This window comes from Ursus maritimus, unplaced genomic scaffold, assembly GCF_017311325.1.
Source record: "Ursus maritimus isolate PB19 unplaced genomic scaffold, ASM1731132v1 scaffold_17, whole genome shotgun sequence".
In the NCBI taxonomy this organism is placed as follows: Eukaryota; Metazoa; Chordata; class Mammalia; order Carnivora; family Ursidae; genus Ursus; species Ursus maritimus.
The window spans coordinates 53436597-53460720 of NW_024424119.1; the positions used below are offsets into that span (position 1 = coordinate 53436597).

Sequence of the window (24124 nt, forward strand, 5' to 3'; positions counted from 1 at the left end):
ATTTAATTTTTTGGAGTGTGGTGGACACATTTCAGGTGTACGACATAGTGATTTACCGTTTCTGCATGTTGTGCTGTGCTCCCTGCAAGTGCAGCTGCCATCTGTCACCATAGTGTTATTGTAGTGCTGTTGACTATGCTTTCTATTCTGTGCCTTTATTCTCATGACTTACTCATTCCACAGCTGGATGTCTCCCACTCCCCTTCACCCATTTGGCCTGTCCTCCGCCCCCTTTCCTTCTGGCAACCATCAGTTTGTTCTCTGTATTTATAGGCCTGGTTCTGTTTTTTGTTTGTTTCTTCATTTGTTTTGTGTTTTTAGGTTCCAGATATGAGTAAAATCATACGGTATTATTTTTTTCAGTCTAACTTACTTCATTTAGTGTAAGACCTTCTAGGTCTATCCATGTTGCAAAGGGCAAGATCTCATCCTTTTTGTGGTGGTGTGGTATCCATTGCACCTGCACGTGCATGGGTGCATGTTGACCACATCTTCTTTATTCATCTGTTAGTGGACACTTAGCTTGCTTCCATATCTTGGCTCTTGTAAATAATCTTTAGTAAACATAAGGGTACGTGTATCTTTTTTTTTTTTTTTTAAGACTTTATTTATTTGAAAGAGTGAGTGGGAGAGAGAACACAGCAGTGGGAGGGGCAGAGGGAGAGGGAGAAGCAGACTCTCTGCTGAGCAGGGAGCCCAAGGCAGCATTTGATCCTGGGACTCCAGGATCATAACCGAACTGACCGAGCCACTCTGGCGCCCCCTGCATATATCTTTTTGAATTAGTGTTTTCATTTTCTTTGCATAAATACCCAGTAGTTAAATTATTGGATCATATGGCATTTCTTGTTTTTAATTTTTACCTTTTAGAGATAGCATGAGCAAGGCACAGAGGGGCAGAGGGCAGAGGGAGATAGAGAGTCCCATGCAGGCTCCATGCTCAGCACAGAGCCCGATGCAGGGCTCGATCTCACGACCCTGCAGTCATGACCTGAGCTGAAACCAAGAGTCAGACGCCTAACCCACTGAGCCACCCAGGCGCCCCTGTTTTTTAATTGTTTGAGGAAACCTCCATACTGTTTTCCACAGTGGCTGCACCATTTAGATTCTCACCGACAATGCACAAGGGGTCATTTTTCTCCACATCTGCACCAACACTTATTTGTACATACAAGGGAGCTGGTTAAATTGTGGCAAAATATATAAATAAAAATATGGCATTTCCATGCAGTGGAGTACTCCGCTGCATTAAAAATAATGAGGGGACTGGTAATGAAAAATAAGGAAATTGTTAATGTACTGTTAGAGGAAATGATTTGTAAGATACATTGTTAATTGAGAAAAGTAAAGTGTAGAATAGTTTGTATGGAATATTTGATTTAGAGATGGATGGGTGCGTGAATGGGTCGGTAGGTAGACAGAGCTTAGAATGAATGAATGAATGAGTGTATATGCCATAGTACTGGGAGGGGAAACAAAAACCTCTAACAGTGGTTGCCTCTGGGGATAGGTTAGGAAATTGGGCAGTGGGAATTGTAGGGAGGGAGACTTTTTTTTTGGTATCTCTCCCAAACCCTTTTGCTTTCAGCTTTTAACAGATTCCTTAATATATGGCAAAGAGGGAGACTTTTTTTTACTCTATTCTTATACATGTATTATCTAATAAAAAATAACTTATAGGTTTTTAAATCTGACTTTATTTCTCCCATTTTTTCTTCATTGGTTGTGCAGACTGAGCGCCAGGTGTCTCGCTGGTTTGTTCAGTGCCTTCGGGAACAGTCCATGCTGCTAGAAATTATTTTCCTTTATTATGCCTACTTTGAGATGGCACCTAGTGACCTGTTGGCATTAACCAAGATGTTTAAAGAGCAAGGATTTGGTAGTAGGCAGACCAACAGGCACCTGGTGGATGAGACCATGGATCCTTTTGTGGACCGGATTGGGTAAGTCTGAATGAATTGAGGCTACAAAACGTGTACACTGTTCAGAGCATTGGTGCTATGGTGATCCTGTGAATGGGTGAGGGGACGGTCTAGATGTACTTTTCATCTGCTGATAGGGAAGCAGATCGATGTATTACCACGTTCCAAGTCTTACAGGGAGTAAAGACTGGGATTAGAGGGCCATGTTTTCTCAAAATAAGTATTGCATTCTGGTATTTTACTGTCTTCATCTAAGAGGTTCATCCATTCAAGAAAAAATTTGGGGAGCGTCTGTGGTAAGCCAGTGCAAACGCTAAGACAACGACAAGGCGAATGTTTCCCCGTTGTCTGTGGACTTTGAATTTTACGGCAATGGATAGATCCACATCTTTTTTTCATATATACAAAAATACATTGTTTGTGTTTTTTGTTTTTTGATGAAAATGGTATACTTTTTAACGACTTAACTTTTCACATAACTGGATGTCTTGGAACTCTTTTTACCTCAGGATGGTTTTTTTGCTGCTGCATATTAGTACGTGGGATGGATGTTTATTTAACAACGTCACTAATGGTAGGCAGTTGGCTCTTTTGAATATTTCACATAGTGCTGTAAAGAACACTCTTTATAAGCCTGTCTGTACATCTGGGCGAGTATGACTGTAAAGGATTTGGAAATGGCATCGTTGGGTTAAATGGTATGTGCGTTTGTGGTATAAAATATTGCCAAGTTGTCCTCTGCGAAGGCTGCACCAATGTGTGCTTCACTGACCGTGGGAGGAGAGAACCAGTTTCCCCACAATCTTGCAAACCCGTGTTATTATCATCCCCCTCAGTTTGATCCCTTTTGCTGCACTGATTTGCCTTTCCCTGGTTATCTGTGACATTGAGCATTTTCTTACTTGCTCTTGGTATATCCTCTGGGGTGAACTGCCTGTTCGTGTCTGTGTCTGCGGGGAGGAGATTCAGCTCTGTTTCAAAAAACAGTGGTGTTACAGTGGTTCGAATGGATAGATCCACGTTTTGAGAACTGTTTCCTCTGTGAACAAAGATACACATTTGAGTGGTGAAATGGTTTATCTGGGTCACATGTAATTGGTGGCTGTAGAAACTTTGAGTACTGGATCTGTGCTTTGACAGGCACAAGCCCCTGTCAAGCACTGCCAAGCACTTTAAATGTGGCTGGATGAATTGAGGTGTGCTGGAAGCATAAAACACACACAGGGTTTAGAGACTTAGTATGAAAAAAAATGCAGAAAAAACCATTAGTAATTTTTTTGATACTAAAGCGTCTTCTGTTTCACCTTATTCTCCAACAAGGTTCAGAGTTGCACATATGACACCATGATACCATTTTTCTTTCCAGCTACTTCAGTGCCCTTATCCTGGTGGAAGGCATGGATATTGAATCCTTGCATAAGTGTGCTTTGGATGACAGAAGAGAGCTGCACCAGTTTGCCCAGGATGGGCTTATTTGTCAGGTGAACTTGGAGTGGCTTCCTTTCTCTTTTTAGACAATTTATAGTTAGGAGTATGTTTTTAACCACTCAACTAGATTGCCGCATAAAATTTTCCTTGTGGTGGAATTTGAGGTCCTACATTGTTAAGAAGTTAATTGGATCTGGAAGAAATCTCAGATTTCATTTTTCTGCACATAGGTCATAGTTGAGTCTGTGAGAATGAGTAGAGTCACTCAGAGTTGGCACCAGGACAGAGGAGGCCCAAGGACAGAACCTTGGGGCTTGTCTTTATTTATGGACCTTGTGCAAGAACAGCAAAGGGGAAGCACATTGAGATGGGTTGATGCTTAGATAGAAAGTGGGGAAAGATCAGAAAAAGTTCAAGAAGGGTCAGGAAATTTTCTAAAGAAAATTCCATTTGAACATGTATTTTATAATGTTACATTAAGACTACTTACAATTAGAAGAAAAAAATTGTGGGGAAAGGGAAGAGTAATGGAGGGGTTTATTAGGTGGGGTTTGGGGAAGGGTAGAATATCAGAGTGGGACAGGAGGCCACTGTGGGCAAGTAGAAGACATACTAAATGTGACGAAGGGTCCCGTGGAGGGCTCTGACCCTTTTTTTCAGTGACACAGGTTTTGTGTTTTGTTTTTTTCATCAGGATATGGACCGTTTGATGTTGACCTTCGGGGACATTCCACATCACGCCCCAGTGCTTTTGGCCTGGGCTCTCCTCCGTCACACCCTGCATCCAGAAGAGACAAGCAGTGTTGTCCGAAAGATAGGTGGCACAGCCATCCAGCTGAACGTATTTCAGTACCTGACCCGACTGCTCCGCTCACTGGCCAGCGGGGGAAATGATGTGAGGCTCAGGCTGTTGGTGTTTGAGCATGAGAATGCCAGAGAGCAGGGCAGAAGCTCGTTAATGCATCACGAGAGTAGTAGTAAGAATTGTAATAGTGACGTGGATAATGATGACAGTGTTGTTTCCAACTTTGTAGAGCATTTAGTATGATTAGACACTGTTACCAGCACTTTCTGCACATTCTCTTATTTCATCCTTACAATGCTTCTTGCACTAGGAATTTAAATCCTATTTTACATATTAGGAGATTGAGACTCGGGAGATATAATTTGCCCACAAATTACTGGCGAAACAGTAACCGCCAGTTAGTGGTAGGTATGGCTTGAACCAGTGGTGTCTAACTCTTTGCCAGTAGAGCATACTGTGCCAGTAGAGTAATCTGGAAGATAGCTTTGACCACATTGACTGGAGAAATCTCTTTTGGGAGCTTACTCATTCAACCATAGCAGGATGAATTAGCCATTCTCTTGAGTCTTGTGTTGGGGCTTAATTTCAGAGGCACTGTTTAGTGAGCTTGTTTTGACATGCGAGCAGGAAACCTCAGCCTGCAGGCCCCACCGGCTGGCACTGGGTGATTTATCTTGGTGACTGTTCAAGCAGCTGCATCATTCCTATCAGCATGTAGAGACCCTTTATCCTTTCTCTAGACTGGGTGTGGTTTTCTTCCCCACGAAAACTGATCATTTTGAAAATGGTTCCCTTTTGATTTTATTCTTGGCAGTGTTAACAGTAGTTATGGTTCCTGCTTTCTCATTTCTCCCCTTGTCTTCCTGATCTTGGTTCTAAATTAGGAAAATTACAAAGCCTTGGATTCCCTTCCCATTTGTTTACAGAGACTATATTAATGTGTAGGATTATGCTGAATCTAGGGGAAGAGTTTGGTTATTCAGAATTAGTCACTGACTTGTTTGTCCTTACAGTGCACCACCAGCACCGCATGCATGTGTGTCTACGGACTCCTTTCTTTCGTTCTGACCTCGCTGGAGCTGCACACACTGGGCAATCAGCAGGTCAGTATCTGGCTTTTGTGAGGCTGTCTACAGTGCCTGGCTTTGCAGTCGTATCCCTAAGATATTCCTTTGGAGCTGGTATTACGCACACCCACATACCTCAGGTGTTAATTTGTTTATTGCTGTTTCTTTTCATTTATTATATTATACAAACAATACATATTAATGACAGAAAAATCAGAAAGTGCTAATAAAAAGAAAAAAATGTAATCACACTACACAGGACAACCTCTGTTAATATTTTGTTGTATTCCCTTCCAAACATTTTCTGCATATATGTGTGTGTGTGTGTGTGTGTGTGTTAAAAATACAATAATTCTTCTCTAAAAGCAGAATCACAATGTATATACTGCTTTGTAATCTCATTTTGGGATAGAGCATCTGTCCCAAACATCTGTGGGTGCTAATAAACATTCTTCTGCAATATTTTTAAAACATGAAACATTTCAAACTTACATCAAAGAAGACAAAATTATGTGGCAAACTCTTAAACGGTCCTTTCACCAGCTTCCAGATTATCACCTGACAGCAGATCTTAGTGCTCTTTCCCTCCTTGATTATTTTGAAGCAAATCCCTGACATCATTTAGTTTCGTCTATGAATATTTGATGAGCCAGAATAGGAGCTAGTAAAACTTTACAACCATCAGCACATCTAAACAAATCGTATCTTCAAATAACAAGTCAGGGTTTAAATTTCTAATTATCTTATAAATGTCGTACATTTGTCACAAGTTTGTTTGTTTTGATCAGGATCTGAATAAGTAAGGTCCATGCGTTATCAGTTGGTAACTCTGTCAAGCATTAGTCTGCACCCGTGCTTTGCACTGTGGTGGACACAAGCCACATCATTGTCCAGATGATGGTCGCCTGGATCCATTAGTTCCTTGGGAGTTACAAAATGGCACTGTTCTTTTTCCTCTTTTGTTTATTGGTTAGAACGTTGCTATAGAAGTTTGTTTCACAGTATATACAAATACCAGATCATTATGTCGTATACCTAAAATTAATGTAACATATGTCAGTAATACCTCAAAAAAATTTGCTCTCATTGGCTATTAGCTGTCCGATACTCTGGTATCGAATACTATACATGCTTATTTTCCTATATTTACTAGTTTTCCCTACCATCCTGCAAAGGTGGTTAGTGAGGTTTTTAAATTTTTACATGTCATTGCGAACTCCTGGGTATAAACGTGTTTGCTGTGTTTCGATCCACTGCAGTTACTGTTCTTATGCTCATATCGCCCACCTCTGGGCAGTAAGAATTCTTTCTAATGAGCTCCTGAATGGGTCTGACACAGTGCTTCTGTACTTTGATAGCTCAATTGCTTCCTGGTACAACACACTGTTGTAGGATTATCTCACAAGATTCTTGCCTCAGACCTGGAATATGCTATTTCTCCAAGGAACCCTGGTTCCTTGCAGTGGAAAGTGCTATTTGAGGAGTTCTTTATAACTAAGTCATTGTATTCATTTTTAATGACTTGTTTTGGAAATTGAGGAAATTGGTGAAGTTGCTAAAAATGAAAATTTCTTTTTTTTTTTAAAGAGGGGTTTTATTTTTATTTATTTTTTTTAAGATTTTATTTATTTATTTGACAGAGAGAGACAGCCAGCAAGAGAGGGAACACAATTAGGGAAGTGGGAGAGGAAGAAGCAGGCTCTTAGTGGAGGAGCCTGATGTGGGGCTCGATCCCAGAGCACCGGGATCACGCCCTGAGCTGAAGGCAGACGCTTAACGACTGCGCCACCCAGGCGCCCCCCCCCTTTTTTTTAAGATTTTTAAAATTTATTTATTTGACAGAGATAGAGACAGCCAGCGAGAGAGGGAACACAGGCAGGGGGAGTGGGAGAGGAAGAAGCAGGCTCCCAACGGAGGAGCCTGATGTGGGGCTTGATCCCATAACGCCGGGATCACGCCCTGAGCCGAAGGCAAACGCTTAATGACTGCGCCACCCAGGCGCCCCTAAAAATGAAAATTTCTTACCATTATAAAAGAAATTGGTATTAACTGGAAAGCTCAATTTCCTAAGCTCTAGGGGCACAGAGTAAGCTTTGCATCCTTTGCCAAAATTCTGGTCACATTTGGACCTCATCGTGTACCTAGAGGGTCAGTATTAACATATCCAGACTGCAGGAGTCCTAGTACTTGGGTTGTTTAAAAAAAATCATTCCCAGTGTGTGCTGAGCACTGTGCTAGGGGTGAGGATGAAGAAGCTTAAAAAGGCATTATTCTTGCCCTCTAGGAGAACAGTTTAGCTGAGCCTAGTAATACCTCACATTTACATGTCGTCTTAAACTTTACAGTCCACTTCTCCGTACATTATCTCATTTGGTCCTTGCAACGGTACTGTGAAGCGATAATATGGTCACCATTTTATAGATAAAGATTTTGAAGTTCAGAGAGGTTAACTTGCCTAACACCATATAACAGATACAACGTACACCCTAGACAGGGTATAATCTTCCTTTTGAACCCAGGGTTTTTTCTGACATAGTATGTGAAAGTATCGTTGGTGTTTTTATTTGAATAGAATACAGTAAAAAAAGAAAAGGCTGCTTCAACTAGGGAAAATAAGCTATTTTCTTCCCCCTCCCCCAACAGGATGTAATTGACACAGCCTGTGAAGTCCTGGCGGACCCTTCTCTTCCAGAACTATTCTGGGGAACAGTAAGTGTGTCAGAGGGAATTATGCTTGTAGTGAAAGAATTTTTCAAGCACTTACTTTGTGATAGGTCTGATATTAAGCATTTATGTCTTTTCACATTTAATCTTTACAAAAATCTGTGAAGTAGATAGAATTATTTACATCACCATTTTGCATATGAGGAAAGGGGACGCTCAGAGATGTGAAGTGACTTGCCCAGGATCATACAGCTAGACGAACAGCCAGGATCAGGAAGCAGTTCTGGCTGACTTGAGTGTGTAGCCTGTGTTATTAACCAGCGTGTTCGCTGTCCTACACCAAGTCTCTGTTCACACTGACAGTCTCAGATACCAGTATCACTGTAACTCTGGAACATGCTACTGGGGGATTGTAACTCTGAGTTGTCAGAGTATTGTAACTGGTTAGATAAGAATTTGGCTTTGGAGAGAACAGTTTCTCACTAGTACTCAGGCTTAGCGTTGACAGCAGCCTGAAGCCCCAGGGTCCAGCTGATGAATAAATCCATTCTCCTTTGTACTGTGGCCTGACTGATAGACATGTATGTCTTAGCCTCTTCCTGAGTTGCTCTCCAGCCTCGACTCACACTGTTCTTGGGAGAAGCTGGTATGAAACAATATTTAGATTGAGGATCTGTTGCTCGTGTGTGGCGGCTCAATGCTGGCATGTTATTTGGTGCTTTTCACTTTATTGGAAACGTGTCACGAGGAGGTGAACGCTGTTGTCTTCCTATAGGGAGGATGGCCAGGGAAAGGTCACTTGAGGCAGTGATGTTCTCTTTTCAGGTCCTGACTAAATCTGTTGATAGCCATTTTCAGTGGAAATATGGAACTCTTAAATTGTTAGGGAGGAGTGATGTCTGCCTAAAGGAAAGGATTGGTTTTAGGTTTTCTTATGATTACTGGGCAGTTCAGAGATGTGTTAATTCATGGATAATGCGAAGGTCAGTGACTTTTCTCCTTTCACCATAGGAGCCAACCTCTGGGCTTGGCATCATTCTGGACAGTGTCTGTGGAATGTTCCCCCATCTCCTATCCCCACTCCTGCAGTTGCTACGAGCCCTCGTATCAGGGAAGTCCACCGCCAAAAAGGTAGGTGGTTTGGTTAGATGCCTGAATTCAGAGTGTGGGAGATATTTTTGGGGGTGCCACTGCCACAGCAAGAATTAGTCTGAAGTTGAATGAACACTGCCAGAGATAGTGCCTCAATTCTATAAAATCATGTACCTGTTATAGATGCTGGGGGAGTAGGACAAAATATAAAGTCCCTTACTATCACATTGGCAGAGAATAAGAGACACAAGGAGGGAGTAACTAATAAAGCCACACAGTCAATGTCATTTGAGTAGTGAAGACCCACTGTTCAGGAGAGCCAGCTGTGTGCAGGGAGGGGTCCTCGAGCTCAGCGTTAGAGGATGGTGAGGGCTGGCAAGGAGTGCGGAGGAAGGTTTGTGAGAAGTTGGAGAGTCCCCATATACCCAGTCTGGCTAAAGAGCAGGGACGAGGACGTGGGACCCCTTGCATGTCCTCCAGGTAAGCATGTGGCTGGATTTTTTTCTGCGTGTTGGCAGGTGTATAGTTTCTTGGATAAGATGTCTTTCTACAATGAACTTTATAAGCACAAGCCCCATGATGTGATCTCCCATGAAGATGGAACTCTATGGCGGAGGCAAACGTCCAAACTCCTTTATCCTCTTGGTAAGACGGAGAGACCGGGTCCAGTAGCCCTTTTCCTCAGCCTCTGTTTAGACGTCATCTTGACTGCTTTAACTTTTTCATGCACGCTGCCTTTAAAGCAGTTCCTTCTCTCCACTATGCTTGTTGATAACTTAGTGCATTTCTCCCTTATTCGCATCATTAGATTGTTTTATTTAAAAAATAATTCACAGTCATTGCAACAAGAGAAATGGCACCAATCTGCACTTTACAGAGTTCGCCTGTGGAGACTTGTCTGTTGGGGAGTCCGTGTTAAGAGCTGGTGTGTGTCCTTTTACATGCTGTGTATGCTCTCCTAGATTCATCCTGCAAGTTGCTTTTCTTGTATACGGATCTGACCCATTCTTTTTAGTAACTACAGAATTATTCTGGATGTTCCAGAATCTTATATGTTTTTCCTTCTAAAGGACATATAGGCTGTGTCACTTTTTTCACCACTACAAACAATGCTGCCTTGGGTACATGTGCCCCTATACACTGGTGCTTTTATTTTTAGTGCGTGGAGTCCCCAAAGTGGGGCTGTTGGGTAAAAGGGCATATACAAAAACAATTTTAAATAAGGGTCCACCAACAGATGAAAGTGATAAGCAAAATGTGGTACATGTATACAGTGGGATGTTGTTCAGCCTTGAGAAGAAAGGGAATTCCGACACATGCTATAACCTGGGTGAAAGCAGTGTATCAGTGTTAGCCACTAGGAAGAGAGCGTGTACATCTCTGTGTGACTAAATATTGGTGTCTGGTGGAGGAGTCACTTTTTCCTATTGTATTCTCAGATGTTAGACTCATTTCCTTTCCTCTCTCCCTTAGGGGGTCAGACCAACCTTCGCATACCTCAGGGCACCGTGGGCCAAGTGGTGCTGGACGACAGGGCTTACCTGGTGCGCTGGGAGTACTCCTACAGCAGCTGGACCCTCTTCACCTGCGAGATCGAAATGCTGCTGCATGTCGTGTCCACTGCAGGTGAGGTCCGCTGGGGGGGCGTGACTGCAGGGAAGAAAAACGGCCATGCTTAGATTTGGAGGACAGAGAATCTCAAGATAAAATTGAAAACCATTCAGACTGGGATAAGTGTAGTTTATCTGGGTCTCAGAGACTGTTCCGTGATCTTAAAGGAATTGTTGGCTTTCTTTCCGCACAGATGTAATCCAGCACTGCCAGCGGGTCAGACCCATCATTGATCTGGTCCATAAGGTCATCAGCACGGATCTGTCTATAGCGGACTGTCTCTTGCCCATCACGTCCCGCATCTACATGCTGCTGCAGCGGTGAGCATCTGGTCGCACACCCGCTGGCTTCACGTCCATGCTCGTTCCTCTGTGGGAAACCCTGGTGTAAGACTGTCCCCAGCTGAGGGCCTTCCTGTGTTTCTGTCCCTGCTAAGAGGAGGGACTTGTGCAGAGAGGACTGGAGAATATTTGTGGCGGGACAAATTGTAGTGTTCACTTTACCGAGTAGAGTGCACTGTTCTCCCACCAGGCTCACGGCAGTGGTCTCCCCGCCGGTGGACGTCATTGCTCCTTGTGTCAATTGCTTAACCGTTCTGGCTGCCCGGAACCCGGCAAAGGTGAGAGATAGCCAAAAAAGGGTGCACAGAAAGGGTTAGGGTTAGGATTACGGGACACGTGGACATTGGGCTCTTCTTTTCCCTTCTCAGGTCTGGACTGATCTTCGTCACACAGGCTTTTTACCATTCGTGGCCCACCAGGTCTCCAACATGAGTCAGATGATTAGGTGAGCCAGGTCTTCTTAGGTTGGCTAGGGCGTATTCCCTGGGAGCACCATACACATTTCAGGTCCAGGGCAGCTTCCTTCCTTTTAAAGAAGCTTCCCCACGGATGTGTTTCTCATCCAGCGGCAACCACCCGAGGTGCGTGGGAGTTAACTCTCCAGGCTGGAGAACCCAGAAATGTCTAGATCCAGAGACTTGGTTTCTCTTTCTTAGGCCGTAGTCACTCTGTACCTTTCTTTGTTTCGTGGCTACTTGGGCTCACCTGCTGGACAGTTATTAATGCACAGGCTCCATTTTCCTACCTGAGCATTGTCTCTTTGCCCTCTCTTACTTGTAAGACGAAAGGATGTTTTTCAGGTGTTTATTTGGTTTCTTTAAACCTCTTGAGGTTGTACATCAATAAAACACGTTCTTTATGTTCAGCGTGGGTAGAGAATTGCCTAGATTTGATGAATTCTTCTGCAGAGAATTCCTGTTGGGGCCCAAGCCATCTGGGTAGTAACAAAAATGCTCTGTGATTAGTTTCTGGAAACCCTGAGATTGCCCCACCCTTATTCCCCTGCCTCTGTTCTCTCCAGTGCGGAGGGGATGAATGCCGGAGGGTACGGAAGCCTCTTGATGAACAGCGAGCAGCCCCAGGGCGAGTATGGGGTCACTGTGGCCTTTCTGCGTCTGATCACCACTCTTGTCAAGGTGAGAGCTGGTCAGATGGAATCACCTGAAATAGTTTCTGTCCTGTCGTCCTCATGTCTGCAGGCGCAACAGTTGTCCTGAGGTTACGGCGTTAACGGTTTCTGTGTGTTGAGTATTGACTCTGTGTCAGATTCTGTAATGGGTACTTTATATGTCGCCCAGAATAATACATACATTTTATATCATGACTCAGTATATGCATTTGTGTGTGTGGACCCCTGAAGCAGCGTTTCACAATTCAGCACTACTCTGACAATGCAAAGGGCACTCAGATAGTTTCTAATAAGGTGATTTCACAATCCACTAATGGATCATAGTTCAGTTTGAGAAATAGATTTTGGAGTCCGACAGAATTAGGTTTACATTTCAGGTTGACCTGCCTACTGCATCAGCCTTGGGCGAGTAAAGAATTTCTTAGAACCTCTGTAAAGTAGGAGTCATTAAATGGTCTCTCCTCCACGGAGTTGTGGAGAGGGCCACACACGAAAAGCACTCGGCCCACTTCCTGCCTGCAAGGATCAATGAACAGGTGCTTACAAAGGTAGAAGCAGTCCTGTGTGGAGATAGGGATGAAGAGCAGAAGTAAAGAATCCCCGCTTGGAGGTGAGGAAGCTGATGGTAACGTAGCATTAGACACAGAATTGCGAGGATTAGAGCTCCTTTCTGGGATTCCAGGGGCAGAGCAGAGGTCGGGGTGTGGCTGGCACGTGACCGTGAAACCAGCCTTCCCCGTCCCACGTCCTTCATGTTTACGGTACCTCTCCCCTCCGCAGTTTTAACTTTCCTCCGTACCCTTCACGTAGCTGCCTTTTGGGACATTGTGACATTGTCTCGTTAGTCTCTTTCTCTATTTCCGAGAAACCTACAGCTTGGGCCCCGTTGAACCCTAACGTTTGCCAGGGTTTGTCAAGATATCCTGTGGACCTGTAGGTTTCGAGTTAAATCTCTGGTAGCTAAAACACTTCCTTTAATGGCATAAGTCCTCACAGCATGGTTTGTTGTAGGGGCAGCTTGGCAGTACCCAGAGCCAAGGGCTGGTGCCCTGTGTCATGTTTGTGCTGAAGGAGATGCTTCCCGGCTATCACAAGTGGCGTTACAACTCCCACGGTGTGAGAGAACAGATTGGTAAGGAAGGCATGCGCAGGGACAACCTGAGCAGCTCCTGGCTCCCTAGAGGTCTTGTCCCCCGTTTCTTGGGATGAGGGTCATCACACAAGGCCACATCATTCCTGTGTCTTTTCTGGAGTCCAGGTTGCCTGATCCTGGAGCTGATTCACGCCATCCTGAACCTGTGCCATGAGGCAGACCTACACGGCAGGTATGTGGGGGGGGCTGCTCGAGCCGGGTATGCCCGGATGCCACCACTCCCCACGGGAGGACAGGGGCTTCTGCTGTGCGGAGCCACCTCGTCCTTCCAGAGAACTCAGCTTGCTTGAGCCCAGAGCTCAGTACTCTTGAGGTTCCGATTTGCTTGCCACTGGACTGTATCCTTTCTCCCTGTGGGTCGAGAAGAGAAATGAAGTGGAAACTAGCTTGTCCCTAGTGAGATTGTGTGTGTGCCAGAGCACGGGCGCGCGTGCGCGCGCACACACACACACACACATATAAATAATTTCTTATGATCTTTACAAAAGTCACCCATGTTCGTTGGGAAGTAGTGCCCTTCCTACACCTACTTCTTGGAGATGACTATGACGTTAGTGTGTTTTCTGCTAGATGTTTTCCTCTGCTTATACTGTCTGCTCTGGAATTTCATTTCCATGCCACTTCATACAGATCTATCTTGATTTAATGGTTCCGTGCAGTCCGTTGTATGGATTAATAATTATTCATTTCAGTAAATATATCCATTAATTGATAAGACATTAAGATAGCTTCTCAGGGTGGTTTCCAAGATCAAGTCTATTTTTTTTTTTTTTTTTTTTAGGATTTTTATTCATTCATTTGAGAGAGAGAAGCGCGGGGGAGGGGGAGGGAGAGGGAGAAGCAGACTCCTTGCAGAGCAGGGAGCCCTACGTGGGGCTCGATCCCCAGACCCCGAGATCATGACCTGAGCTGAAGGCAAACGTTTAACTGAGCCACCCAGGCGCCCCTAAGATCAAGTCTGTTTAAGGAAAGTGATCAGAGCGTCTTCATCTGTCAGAGAGCTGCTTTATTTCAGTGATGTCCAGTTGGTTCGGTTTGGACAGGGCCCTTCCCCTCCAGTAATAAACTTGGTGGCTCCCTGGTGACTTGGAACATGTCTGTCTTGCAGCCACAGCCCCAGCCTGCAGTCTCTCTGCATTTGCAGCCTGGCCTACACAGAAGCAGGGCAGACAGTCATCAATATCATGGGCGTTGGCGTGGACACCATCGACATGGTGATGGCCGCTCAGCCCCGCAGGTAGGGCTCCCTCCGCCCTTCCCCATTTGTCTTTATGTGCCTGCGTGTTCTAAGAATTCCAGTGTAAGTTACTGTGCGGTAGCTTTTTAAAGACAGTCCTGTTACCCGTAGGACGTAGCCTTTATATACCCTCATAGCTGCTGTGTGGACTGGCACGTAGCAAAGGGAGTTGATTGCTCCTCCTCTCTCCTAGTTTGGACTGGGGCCTCTCACAGAAGCTGTTGAACTCTGGGATTATTGTTGGAATCTAATTCATGAGAGCACATATGTTGCGAATGAAGTCATGTTGTCTGAATCAACTTTGGTTTCCGTTTGGCACCCTAGTGATGGGGCAGAGGGCCAGGGGCAGGGCCAGCTGCTGATCAAGACAGTGAAACTGGCGTTCTCCGTCACCAACAATGTTATCCGGCTGAAACCGCCTTCCAATGTTGTGTCCCCCCTGGAGCAGGCGCTCACCCAGCACGGTACGTACCGCTCCTCCGAGCGGCAGGGCTCTGCCCTCAAGGACATCCTTCGGTCTGTGTCGTTAGAGGCCGGCAGTGTTTTCTGACTAATTCCTGGAGGGGATTTGGGAATGATCACCAGCTCCCATCCTGGACTTAGAAACGAGGGCTGGAACGTCCTTCACGTCTGCCTCCTGTTGATGACAGAATAACAGTTAAGAGCCCATGTTCAGTCAGACTGCCTTCCTTCAGATTTTGGCTCTAATCGGCCGTGTTACCTTGGGCTCGTTATTAAGCAACTCTGCCTCGGGTTTCTCGTCTGTAAAATGAGGATAATAGTAGGACCTACCTTATAGGATTACGCTGGAGGTAAGATTACTGTTTGTAAATCATGGAGAGAAGTTCATAGTACGTGTTAAATACCGACTGCTGTACTCTTTGGCCGTGCACTGTTCATTTAATCCCTTTGGGGCCCTGTTACCTCACTTTTAAGTAGGTGGTTGGGTCACGTCTACGACCTATTCTACTTGGATCATTTTGGGATTTTGATAATTTTTGCATTTCAGTGCAGCTCTTCAGGATGATGTCTTTCTCTAACCTGTTAAGAGACTACCTGTTTTTTTCAAAATGTCTCTCTTTCTGCTCTTAATGAATTGGATTGGGCTGTTTACCTCCAAATCCTGCGTGTCCCCTTGGCTACTGAAAAAAAAAAAAAAAAAATGGTATGGCCACCTGGATTTGCTCTGGCCCTCCCAAGTACTTCAGGGCCGTAAACTCCCTCACGTGTGTGAGCCTTTGTGACTAACAGCCTCTCTTAGAGCTTGACGTAGGCACACTTGATGGCTAACCTGTTTCCTGTGCTTCTGCAGGCGCCCATGGGAACAACCTCATTGCTGTTCTTGCCAAATACATCTACCACAAACACGATCCTGCTTTGCCGCGTCTTGCCATCCAGCTGCTGAAACGTCTGGCCACGGTATGTTCCCACTTACCAGCCAAGCCCCAGAAAGCTGACTTCGTGCTTCAGGCCACGCCTGCCTTCTTTCAAGAGAAACAGCTAACTTGGACTTCTCTGACTTTTAAAGATTTTGTTTATTTATTTGTGAGAGCAAGCATGCCCGTTTGTGCATGAGCCAGGATGTAGGGGGGACAGAGGGAGAGGGAGAATCCCAAGGAGGCTCCGTGCCCAGCATGGAGCCTGATGCGGGGCTCGATCCCATGACCCTGAGATCACGACCTGAGCTGAAATCAAGAGTCAGACACTTAACCAACTGAGCCACGCAGGCACCCCAAGACTTCTCTGACGTTTAAAGTGACGTAGTCATACACACAACACACAAATTGTGTTTTCATGCACACCACACATAAATGGTGTTTTATGAGGGTTTGTTTCCTGATTATGAAAGACATGCGTATTTATTTTAAAATATTGAAACGTTGCAGATAAATGTGACGTAGAAAATTAAGGTCCGCTATGATCTCTTCATTCCACGAATCCCTAGGAGCAGATTGGTATGCATTGCTCCTGATTTTTTTTTTCCTTAAGAGACTGAGAGAGAGAGAGAGATGGGGCAGAGAGAGAATCTTTTTTTTTTTTTTTAAGATTTTATTTATTTATTTGACAGAGATAGAGACAGCCAGCGAGAGAGGGAACACAAGCAGGGGGAGTGGGAGAGGAAGAAGCAGGCTCATAGCGGAGGAGCCTGATGTGGGGCTTGATCCCATAACGCCGGGATCACACCCTGAGCCGAAGGCAGACGCCCAACCGCTGTGCCACCCAGGCGCCCCCAGAGAGAGAATCTTAAGCAGATTTCATGCCCAGTGCGGGCTCCAGTGTGGGGCTCGATTTTACAACCCTGATACTGTGACCTGAGCTGAAACCAAGAGTCAGTCGCTCAACAGACTGAGCCTCCCAGGCAGATTTCTTTTTATCTGTGCTTAGGTATTAAAGGATGTTTGGTGTGTTCTTTTGTTCTTTACAAAAGTAGAATCGCCCCATACGTACTGTTTTATGACTAGCTTTTCTCACGGAACACCAGATCTTGTAGTCTTTCCACGTGGGCACATTTGGGCTACTTTATTGTCTTTGATGCTTACATGGTATGCCCCAGAATGGATGCATCCTAATTGATTTGGGCTATTTTTTTATCTTTCACTATTACAGGCAGTGCTGCGGGACTATTGTCCACAGAGTTCCATAAACTTCTGTTTTCAGTTCCTAAAGATTAGGTATTAGTGAACATCTTAAATTTTTTAGACATTTCTAAATTGTCCTCTAAAAAGGATTGTTACAGTTTATGCTTTTTTTCTTTTCTAAACATAATCGTGGGGCTTGAACCCACGGCTCCGAGATCAGGAGTCGCACGCTTCACGTGCTGAGCCGGCCCGGCGGCCCGACGCTTTGAACTCCTAACACCAAATCTCGTATCCCTGCCACAGTGGCCCCATCACTTTCTTCATCTTTGCCAATCTAATAGGCAAATCAGTATCGTCTCATTTTTTACCTTGCATTTCTTGAACCACGAGAGAGGTTGTGCATGTTTTTATGTTGGTCGCTATTTCTTCTGTGAATTGTTGGGCACTTCGTGCTGTAGTTTGACACATTGTCCCTTCTAACCTGGAGCTATCCATCTGGATGTTTCCCTTTCCGCGCGTTTTCTGTGAGTTCTCCAGTACCCTTCTGCAGGAGCTTGTCGAGGTTTTTCTAAAAGTAGGCTCTACGTCTGTGTGTCTGGTCTCCACCAGGTGGCCCCGATGTCGGTGTACGCCTGCCTGGGCAACGATGCGGCTGCCATTCGAGATGCCTTCCTGACCCGACTGCAGAGCAAGATTGAGGACATGCGCATCAAAGTCATGATTCTGGAGTTCCTCACGGTTGCGGTGGAGACTCAGCCAGGCCTCATTGAACTGTTTCTGAATCTGGAGGTGAAGGATGGCAGTGATGGCTCCAAGGTGAGCCCACGCCTGGGACGAAGCTGGGAGGCGGCTCCCTGGGAGGTGGGTGCGGGCCCCACGGGTGTGCTTGCCGGTGGCGGCTGAGGGACTGAACTCTTGCTCGGCCCTCTCGCAGGAATTCAGCCTTGGGGCTTGGAGCTGCCTCCACGCGGTGCTGGAGCTGATCGATTCGCAGCAGCAGGACCGCTACTGGTGTCCGCCCCTGCTGCATCGGGCGGCCATTGCCTTTCTGCACGCCCTGTGGCAGGACCGGCGGGACAGTGCCATGCTGGTCCTTAGAACCAAGTGAGTCTGACTCTGGGAGGGATTTCCTTCCAAGGCTTGTGTCTGCAAAATGGGAGTAATAGTAGTTTCTACTTTCGAGGTTTGTTGTGACAGCTCACTCAGCAGCCGCATAAGAAGCGCTTAGTGCCTGGTTCATTGTGCGGGAGCGTGACTCTTAGTCGTTCTCTGCTGCCGCCGCCAGCAAGTATCATCTTTACCCGAAGGCAGAGACGTGTTTATTTTAGGGTGCCCTCCTTTTCCTGCCTTGTGTGTTCTTCCCTTTCGCCAACCCCTTCAAAACCATTGTTCTCAAGAAATATTAGCTTCAGATGAGAGTGACTTGCTCAAGCCCTTGAACTGAATGAAACTCCTCCTCTTCTCCAGGACCCAGTTTGCACAAAGGGAAGGGACATTCGAAAGGCTGACCACGGGAGTCTGCGTCCTTATTCCCTCCCCACTGTCTTTGTGGGGCTGTGGGAAATGCACGGCGGCACAAATCATGAGAATTTTTTTGGTCAACTCTAAACATACGTACAATTGTGTTTCTTAACAAGAAAACATAGTTTTATCTGTGGAACCCGTTACATTTATGTAGGAGCAGGTGACCCATGAGACACATGTTAGGATTGAGACGGGTACAGTATAGACAAGTAACCAGCTGAGGCGGGTGGACAGAACTTCAGGAAGTCCTGCATGAGAGAAAGTATGATTTCCAAATGTATTTTCCTTGCAGACCCAAGTTTTGGGAGAATTTAACCAGTCCACTGTTTGGAACCCTTTCTCCTCCCTCAGAAACCTCTGAGGTAAGCCGGGGTGAAGGGTGGGACGGGCGGAGAGTCTCTGGGAGGACAGGCTGGGAGGTGAGACTGAAGTGTAGGAAATGATACGTCCCCTCATTAAGCAACAAGAGTGTTTTCTTCACTGGAAACTTCTTTCTCAGAGGTGTGCTTGCTTCCTCTCCTTTTGATATCTTGCTTGGGAAGGAAAGCGGCATGGCCTGCTCTGCGTTGACGGCTCTGTGGTCTTCTCCACTCACTTGGAGACCCTGTGGACCCCACATTGCAGATGCCCACCTGCATCTGCAGAGATTGGGCTTCCTTGTTTTCTAAGTATCAGGTCCCTGCTCTGTTCCGTCATGGGGGACACCAGGGAAGAGGTTCTCCTCCTGATTGGTGTCTGCTCTGCTCTCCCCCTTCACAGCCCAGCATCCTGGAAACCTGTGCCCTCATCATGAAGATAATTTGCTTGGAGATATACTATGTAGTTAAGTGAGTCCTTTCCCCTTTTGAGATTTTAATTTAAGGTTTGGGTGAGGGGTGCGTGGTGGCCTGCCACTGGGTGCGTGGCTCTTTGAGCCAAGGCAGAGGAGAGAGCTGGTTTGGAGCCATTTATGGAGGGCCACTGAGTTGTGTCCCTGGCCAGTCCATTGATGGCATTTATGATTGTCAGAGAGAGTTATTGTGAAGCAAACTCCATGTGCCTGGGATTTCATGGAGGAGGAATCCTGGAAAAGGCCTCAACCTAACCCATTATGTTGAGCAAGAAGTATGAGCCCCACACAGTGGAGGTGACCGGAGCCGTCTGCCTTTAAGCCCAAGTGAGGTCGCTTTCTCTGCCTCGACAAGGGTCTGTGCCCATTACATTTCCGTCTGCTTTCAAAACCTAACTGTAGGCTTTGTTTTTTCTTGACACCCTAGGGGCTCATTAGATCAGTCATTAAAAGATACGCTTAAGAAATTTTCCAGCGAGAAACGCTTTGCCTACTGGTCAGGATACGTCAAGTCATTGGCCGTGCACACAGCCGACACGGAGGGCAGCAGCTGCACCTGCCTCGTGGAGTATCAGATGCTGGTGTCTGCCTGGAGGATGCTGCTCATCATTGCCACCAGTCACGTAAGAGCCTCGTGGAGTGGTTTTCACTGGGTACCCTAGCAGCCGACTGCCGGGATGCCTTACGGATACAGCCCCTTGGGATGAAGGATGAACCAGGGATATTCCCTGAGAGTTCAGATGTGACAGTTCTGTGCCGATAGACGGGGGGCTTCTGTGGGCTGCTCAGGGTGTTGGATCCAACAAGGGACCCTGAAGAAAAATGCAGAGAAGTGACTTAAAATCTCTTGCGACATTCATAAAAGCCTCCCGGAGCTGGCCTTCCGGCCCTGGATGGGTCTCAGGGGCCCCCTTCCTTCATCTGCTTCTCCTGCACGTGTCGCATCACCTGCTCGGGTGTGTGCCCTGTGCACTCTGGGTAAATATTTGCGGACTGGCCAGCAGGCAGCTGGGACAGCTGCAGCAGCACCCTCTCGAGAGAGCAGTGTGTTTTTATTGCTTCTAGAAACTGCATTTCCTGGTCTTAGAAAAAGAACAGAGGCATTGTCTATGTACTGTGTCTACTGAGAGTTGGTTTTTAGAGAGAGAGAGTTAGCATTTGAGAAGAGTCTGCGTTTTTTTCTTTGTGTGTCTGTGTGTGTGTGTGTGTGGTTTCACCCCATCGTGTTGTGTAGTGGGGACTTAGTGTTGAACTGTTCTTCCCTGGGGAATCCAGATTGATATCTTGACTTCATGAATAACTTGGGCTTGACGGATGTCCCTTGTTCCAAACATGCTCTTGTATCTTCCATGGGTGACTCGTTCCCTGTGCCAGGCTGCCCATGACCTTGGGACGTTGCTGTGTCACTATGGTTGCAGCCCCGGAGACTGCAGACACTGCAGAGGGCAAGGTGGTCTTTGGGGAACGCTCAGTTCCTGCGCGGGTAGCCTGTGTGTCACCTGCCTTTAGGCCCTAGCTGGGAGGCAGCAGCTTTTTTTTTTTTTTTAATATAAGCATAACGGACATTTAATGTTCTGTTAGTTTCAAGTGGACATCAGAATGATTCAGTATTTTTATACACTGCGAAAGGATTCCCACGATGAGTCCAGTGACCGTCCATTACCACCCAAAGTCGTGACAGTCTTCCTAATTGTGTCCCCGGGCAGTACGAGATGTACAACAGGTCTTGAATTGTAGTTCTGGAAATCCTGCCATCCTTTTTCTTTTTAGGAGAACTAGCTGATTCAGTCTAGGATATTGACCATTTGCTTACTCATTTAACAGAAACTAGTGGAATGGTCACCACGTGTCAGGCGCCCGAGGATGCAGCAGTGAATAAGGCAGATAAGGTCTTTGATTTTGTGGAGAGTGGCCCACGAGGGAAGCAAATTGTAAACAAATTCCCAAAGAAATCTAGGTTGAGGTTGTGATAATTCACTGTGAAGGGTGCTAGGGTAGTGAGCTCTTCAGTAGGACAGGAGCCGTGAGAGAGGCCCTCTCCGAGGAGGTGATGTCCACACTGAGACCTGAATGTACCAAGGCGTTTTCCATGGTGCATTTCCGAGAACCCATGGAAAAGAGTAGTCTCGGCAAATGGTATCACATGTGCTGGGTCCAGAGTGGAAAAGGGTTGGTGTGCTGTGTTCATGCGGGAAGGAGGAGGCCAGGAGGCCGGAATGGCACGAGCACAAGTGGTAGTGATCCCGGAGTCCGTTGGACCAGATCCCGGGGCGGTCTCTTGGCCTCGTTTGTATTTCCAGAGCACTGGGAAGGAAGCGTTTGAAGGGTCTGAGCAGAAGAGGGACGTTGTCAGGAGGAGGAGTGAACCTGATCCGATTTTGACCACATCTCAAGGTGGACAAAGAAACCACAGGGAGACAATTAATTAGGAAGACTGACTTACCAGTGACTAATTGCCTGACAGAGGCCCCTACAGTTCGTGGCTTCTGAAGTCTTGAAAGTTTTCCCCGATGCCATTTTTTCCCGTTCCCTGGTAGGCGGAGGTGATGCACCTGACGGACTCTGCGGTGCGCCGCCAGCTCTTCCTTGACGTGCTTGAGGGGACCAAAGCCTTAGTAAGTGTGTCTGGGGGGTCCACGTTCCTTCTAGGGACAGGGTCTCCAGAGCCCTGGAGCAGCTCACGAGTGTGTAGCGGCCCAGCGGGCGGGTCATGGGGCTCCAGCGGCCTGGAAGGCCTGAGGCCGCGGTGCCACTCCGAGGGCTCTCGCCTCCATCCCAGCCCTGTGAGCTCACTGCTGGGAAGGACAGGCATGAGGCTAAAAGGGGTCCTGTGGGCGGAGCTCAGATCTTCCAGCCCCGTGGGCTCACGGGAAACCCGACTTCTGACCAGTCTGCTATCTCGCCCCAGCTACTGGTCCCGGCCTCCGTGAGCTGCCTCCGCCTGGGCTCCATGCTCTGCACGCTGCTGCTCATCCTTCTCCGGCAGTGGAAGAGGTGAGGCTGGGCCAGGGGAGGGGCCTCCCTCTCCAGTCGCCTCCCCCTTCACTTGCCGGAAGGGGAGAAAATGGGTGTGAAACAGACTAGCTTTGCATCGCAGGGAACGGGACTGACCTAGCAAACAGACGGGGTAAGGCAGGCTTGCCCGGTGGGCCTCCTGAGATGAAGCGGGGGCATTTGGTGGCCTTTATGTGGGGTGTGTGCTCCCTCCCTCTCTGCCCCTTATTGTTTCTAGAGAGTTAGGATCTGTGGATGAAATCCTTGGGCCCTTGACGGAGATTCTAGAAGGAGTGCTGCAGGCAGACCAGCAGCTCATGGAGAAGACCAAGGCCAAGGTGTTCTCGGCATTCATCACAGTGCTGCAGATGAAGGAGATGAGAGGTGAGGGGCAGAGGGGAGTGGGGACAGCCGTCTCCCCGTCCCACTGACAGCCGGCCTGGAGGGGCTTCATCTGGTTTTGAGCCAGATATTTCTCTGTGGTCTGTGCTGACAGTCTTGAACAAGTGTCAAGAAAACTCTTTTTCGGGGCACCTGGGTGGCTCAGTTGGTTGTGTCTGCCTTTGGCTCAGGTCATGACCCCAGGGTCCTTGGATCAAGCCCGCATCGGGCTCCCTGCCCAGCCAGGAGTCTGCTTCTCCCTCTCCCTCTGCTGCTCCCCCTGCTTGTGTTCTCTCTTTTGAAATAAATAAATAAAATCTTTAAAAACAAAACTCTTTTCCTCTCCCATCTGTCCCCTCAGCCTGGGCAGATCCCCTCCTCTCAGCACCGTACATTCTCTCCGCCCTTCTGGGGAGGGAACGTCGGTGTGCCCTGAGAACTGACATGGTGAGCATGACCGTGTCCCTCCCTGCCTGTGCTCTGCAGTGAGTGACATCCCCCAGTACTCGCAGCTGGTGCTGAACGTCTGTGAGACCCTCCAAGAAGAGGTGATCGCGCTCTTCGACCAGACCCGCCATAGTCTGGCATCGGGTGGTGCCACAGAGGACAAGGACAGCATGGAGACTGATGACTGCTCGAGGCCGCGGCACAAGGACCAGCGTGACGGGGTGAGGGAGCGCCCTGGGGAGTAGTGTGTCCTGCCCCCGCACATCCAGCAAGTGCGGTGCCAGGCCCCAGGGGTGATTAGTGAAGGAGACATGTAGTCACTGCACTTAGAGTTCGCAGCCTGGCGGAGGACGTTAACAGAGCAGAGATGACACGGAGACCTGTCAGGATTCCATTATGGCAAGTCCCGCAGGGGAGAAATACCAGGAGAACCTACAGCTTGGGGTCTCACTTAACCTAGGGACTCAGCAAGAAGCCACCCTTTCAGCTGTGACGTAAAGCATTGGTAGAGCCAGGCAGGCACAGGGAGCAGGGACGATCTGGGGGCGAGAACAGGGCTGGTGAGCCGTGGTCCCCTGGAGCCCAAAGGAGAGGCTGGGGTGAGCGAAGCTGTGTGAGGCTGGGGTGCGGGGGGGCGGGATGACCAGCGGGCCTAGCAGCATCTTTGATCTGGCTTCTAAGCGAGAGAGGAAAGGACTCAAGGAGTTAAGCAGGGGAGAGAAATGATCAGATTCGGACTCTGGGAAGATCCCCCCGGCCGCACTATAGAGGAGCGTTTTTTAAACTGGGTCATGACCTGCTACAGTGGGCCTCAAACTGAGCTCATTTGGTTACCACCAGCATTTTCCTAATGAAGCAGGATAAAGCGTACAAGAAAGTTCAGTGTGCTTTGCAGGTTGGAAGGATAGGAAAATACATCCG

General features: G+C 47.2%; 1 protein-coding gene across 1 annotated transcript in view; it reads left to right on the forward strand.

The window, feature by feature from the left end:
- Nucleotides 1–24124, forward strand: part of NUP188 (nucleoporin 188) — a 46413-nt gene that overhangs the window by 17787 nt on the left and 4502 nt on the right. The window contains exons 9-34 of the mRNA XM_040632028.1: nt 1732–1943; nt 3289–3403; nt 4045–4245; nt 5169–5258; nt 7866–7931; nt 8898–9017; nt 9497–9623; nt 10452–10604; nt 10783–10909; nt 11121–11208; nt 11299–11375; nt 11952–12066; nt 13071–13191; nt 13318–13384; nt 14321–14449; nt 14774–14913; nt 15762–15868; nt 17638–17844; nt 17963–18132; nt 18845–18914; nt 19312–19379; nt 19809–20004; nt 21919–21996; nt 22290–22375; nt 22614–22759; nt 23243–23424. Of these exons, the coding sequence (XP_040487962.1) occupies nt 1732–1943; nt 3289–3403; nt 4045–4245; nt 5169–5258; nt 7866–7931; nt 8898–9017; nt 9497–9623; nt 10452–10604; nt 10783–10909; nt 11121–11208; nt 11299–11375; nt 11952–12066; nt 13071–13191; nt 13318–13384; nt 14321–14449; nt 14774–14913; nt 15762–15868; nt 17638–17844; nt 17963–18132; nt 18845–18914; nt 19312–19379; nt 19809–20004; nt 21919–21996; nt 22290–22375; nt 22614–22759; nt 23243–23424 (3258 nt within the window). The remainder of the gene's footprint in view (nt 1–1731; nt 1944–3288; nt 3404–4044; nt 4246–5168; nt 5259–7865; nt 7932–8897; nt 9018–9496; nt 9624–10451; nt 10605–10782; nt 10910–11120; nt 11209–11298; nt 11376–11951; nt 12067–13070; nt 13192–13317; nt 13385–14320; nt 14450–14773; nt 14914–15761; nt 15869–17637; nt 17845–17962; nt 18133–18844; nt 18915–19311; nt 19380–19808; nt 20005–21918; nt 21997–22289; nt 22376–22613; nt 22760–23242; nt 23425–24124) is intronic.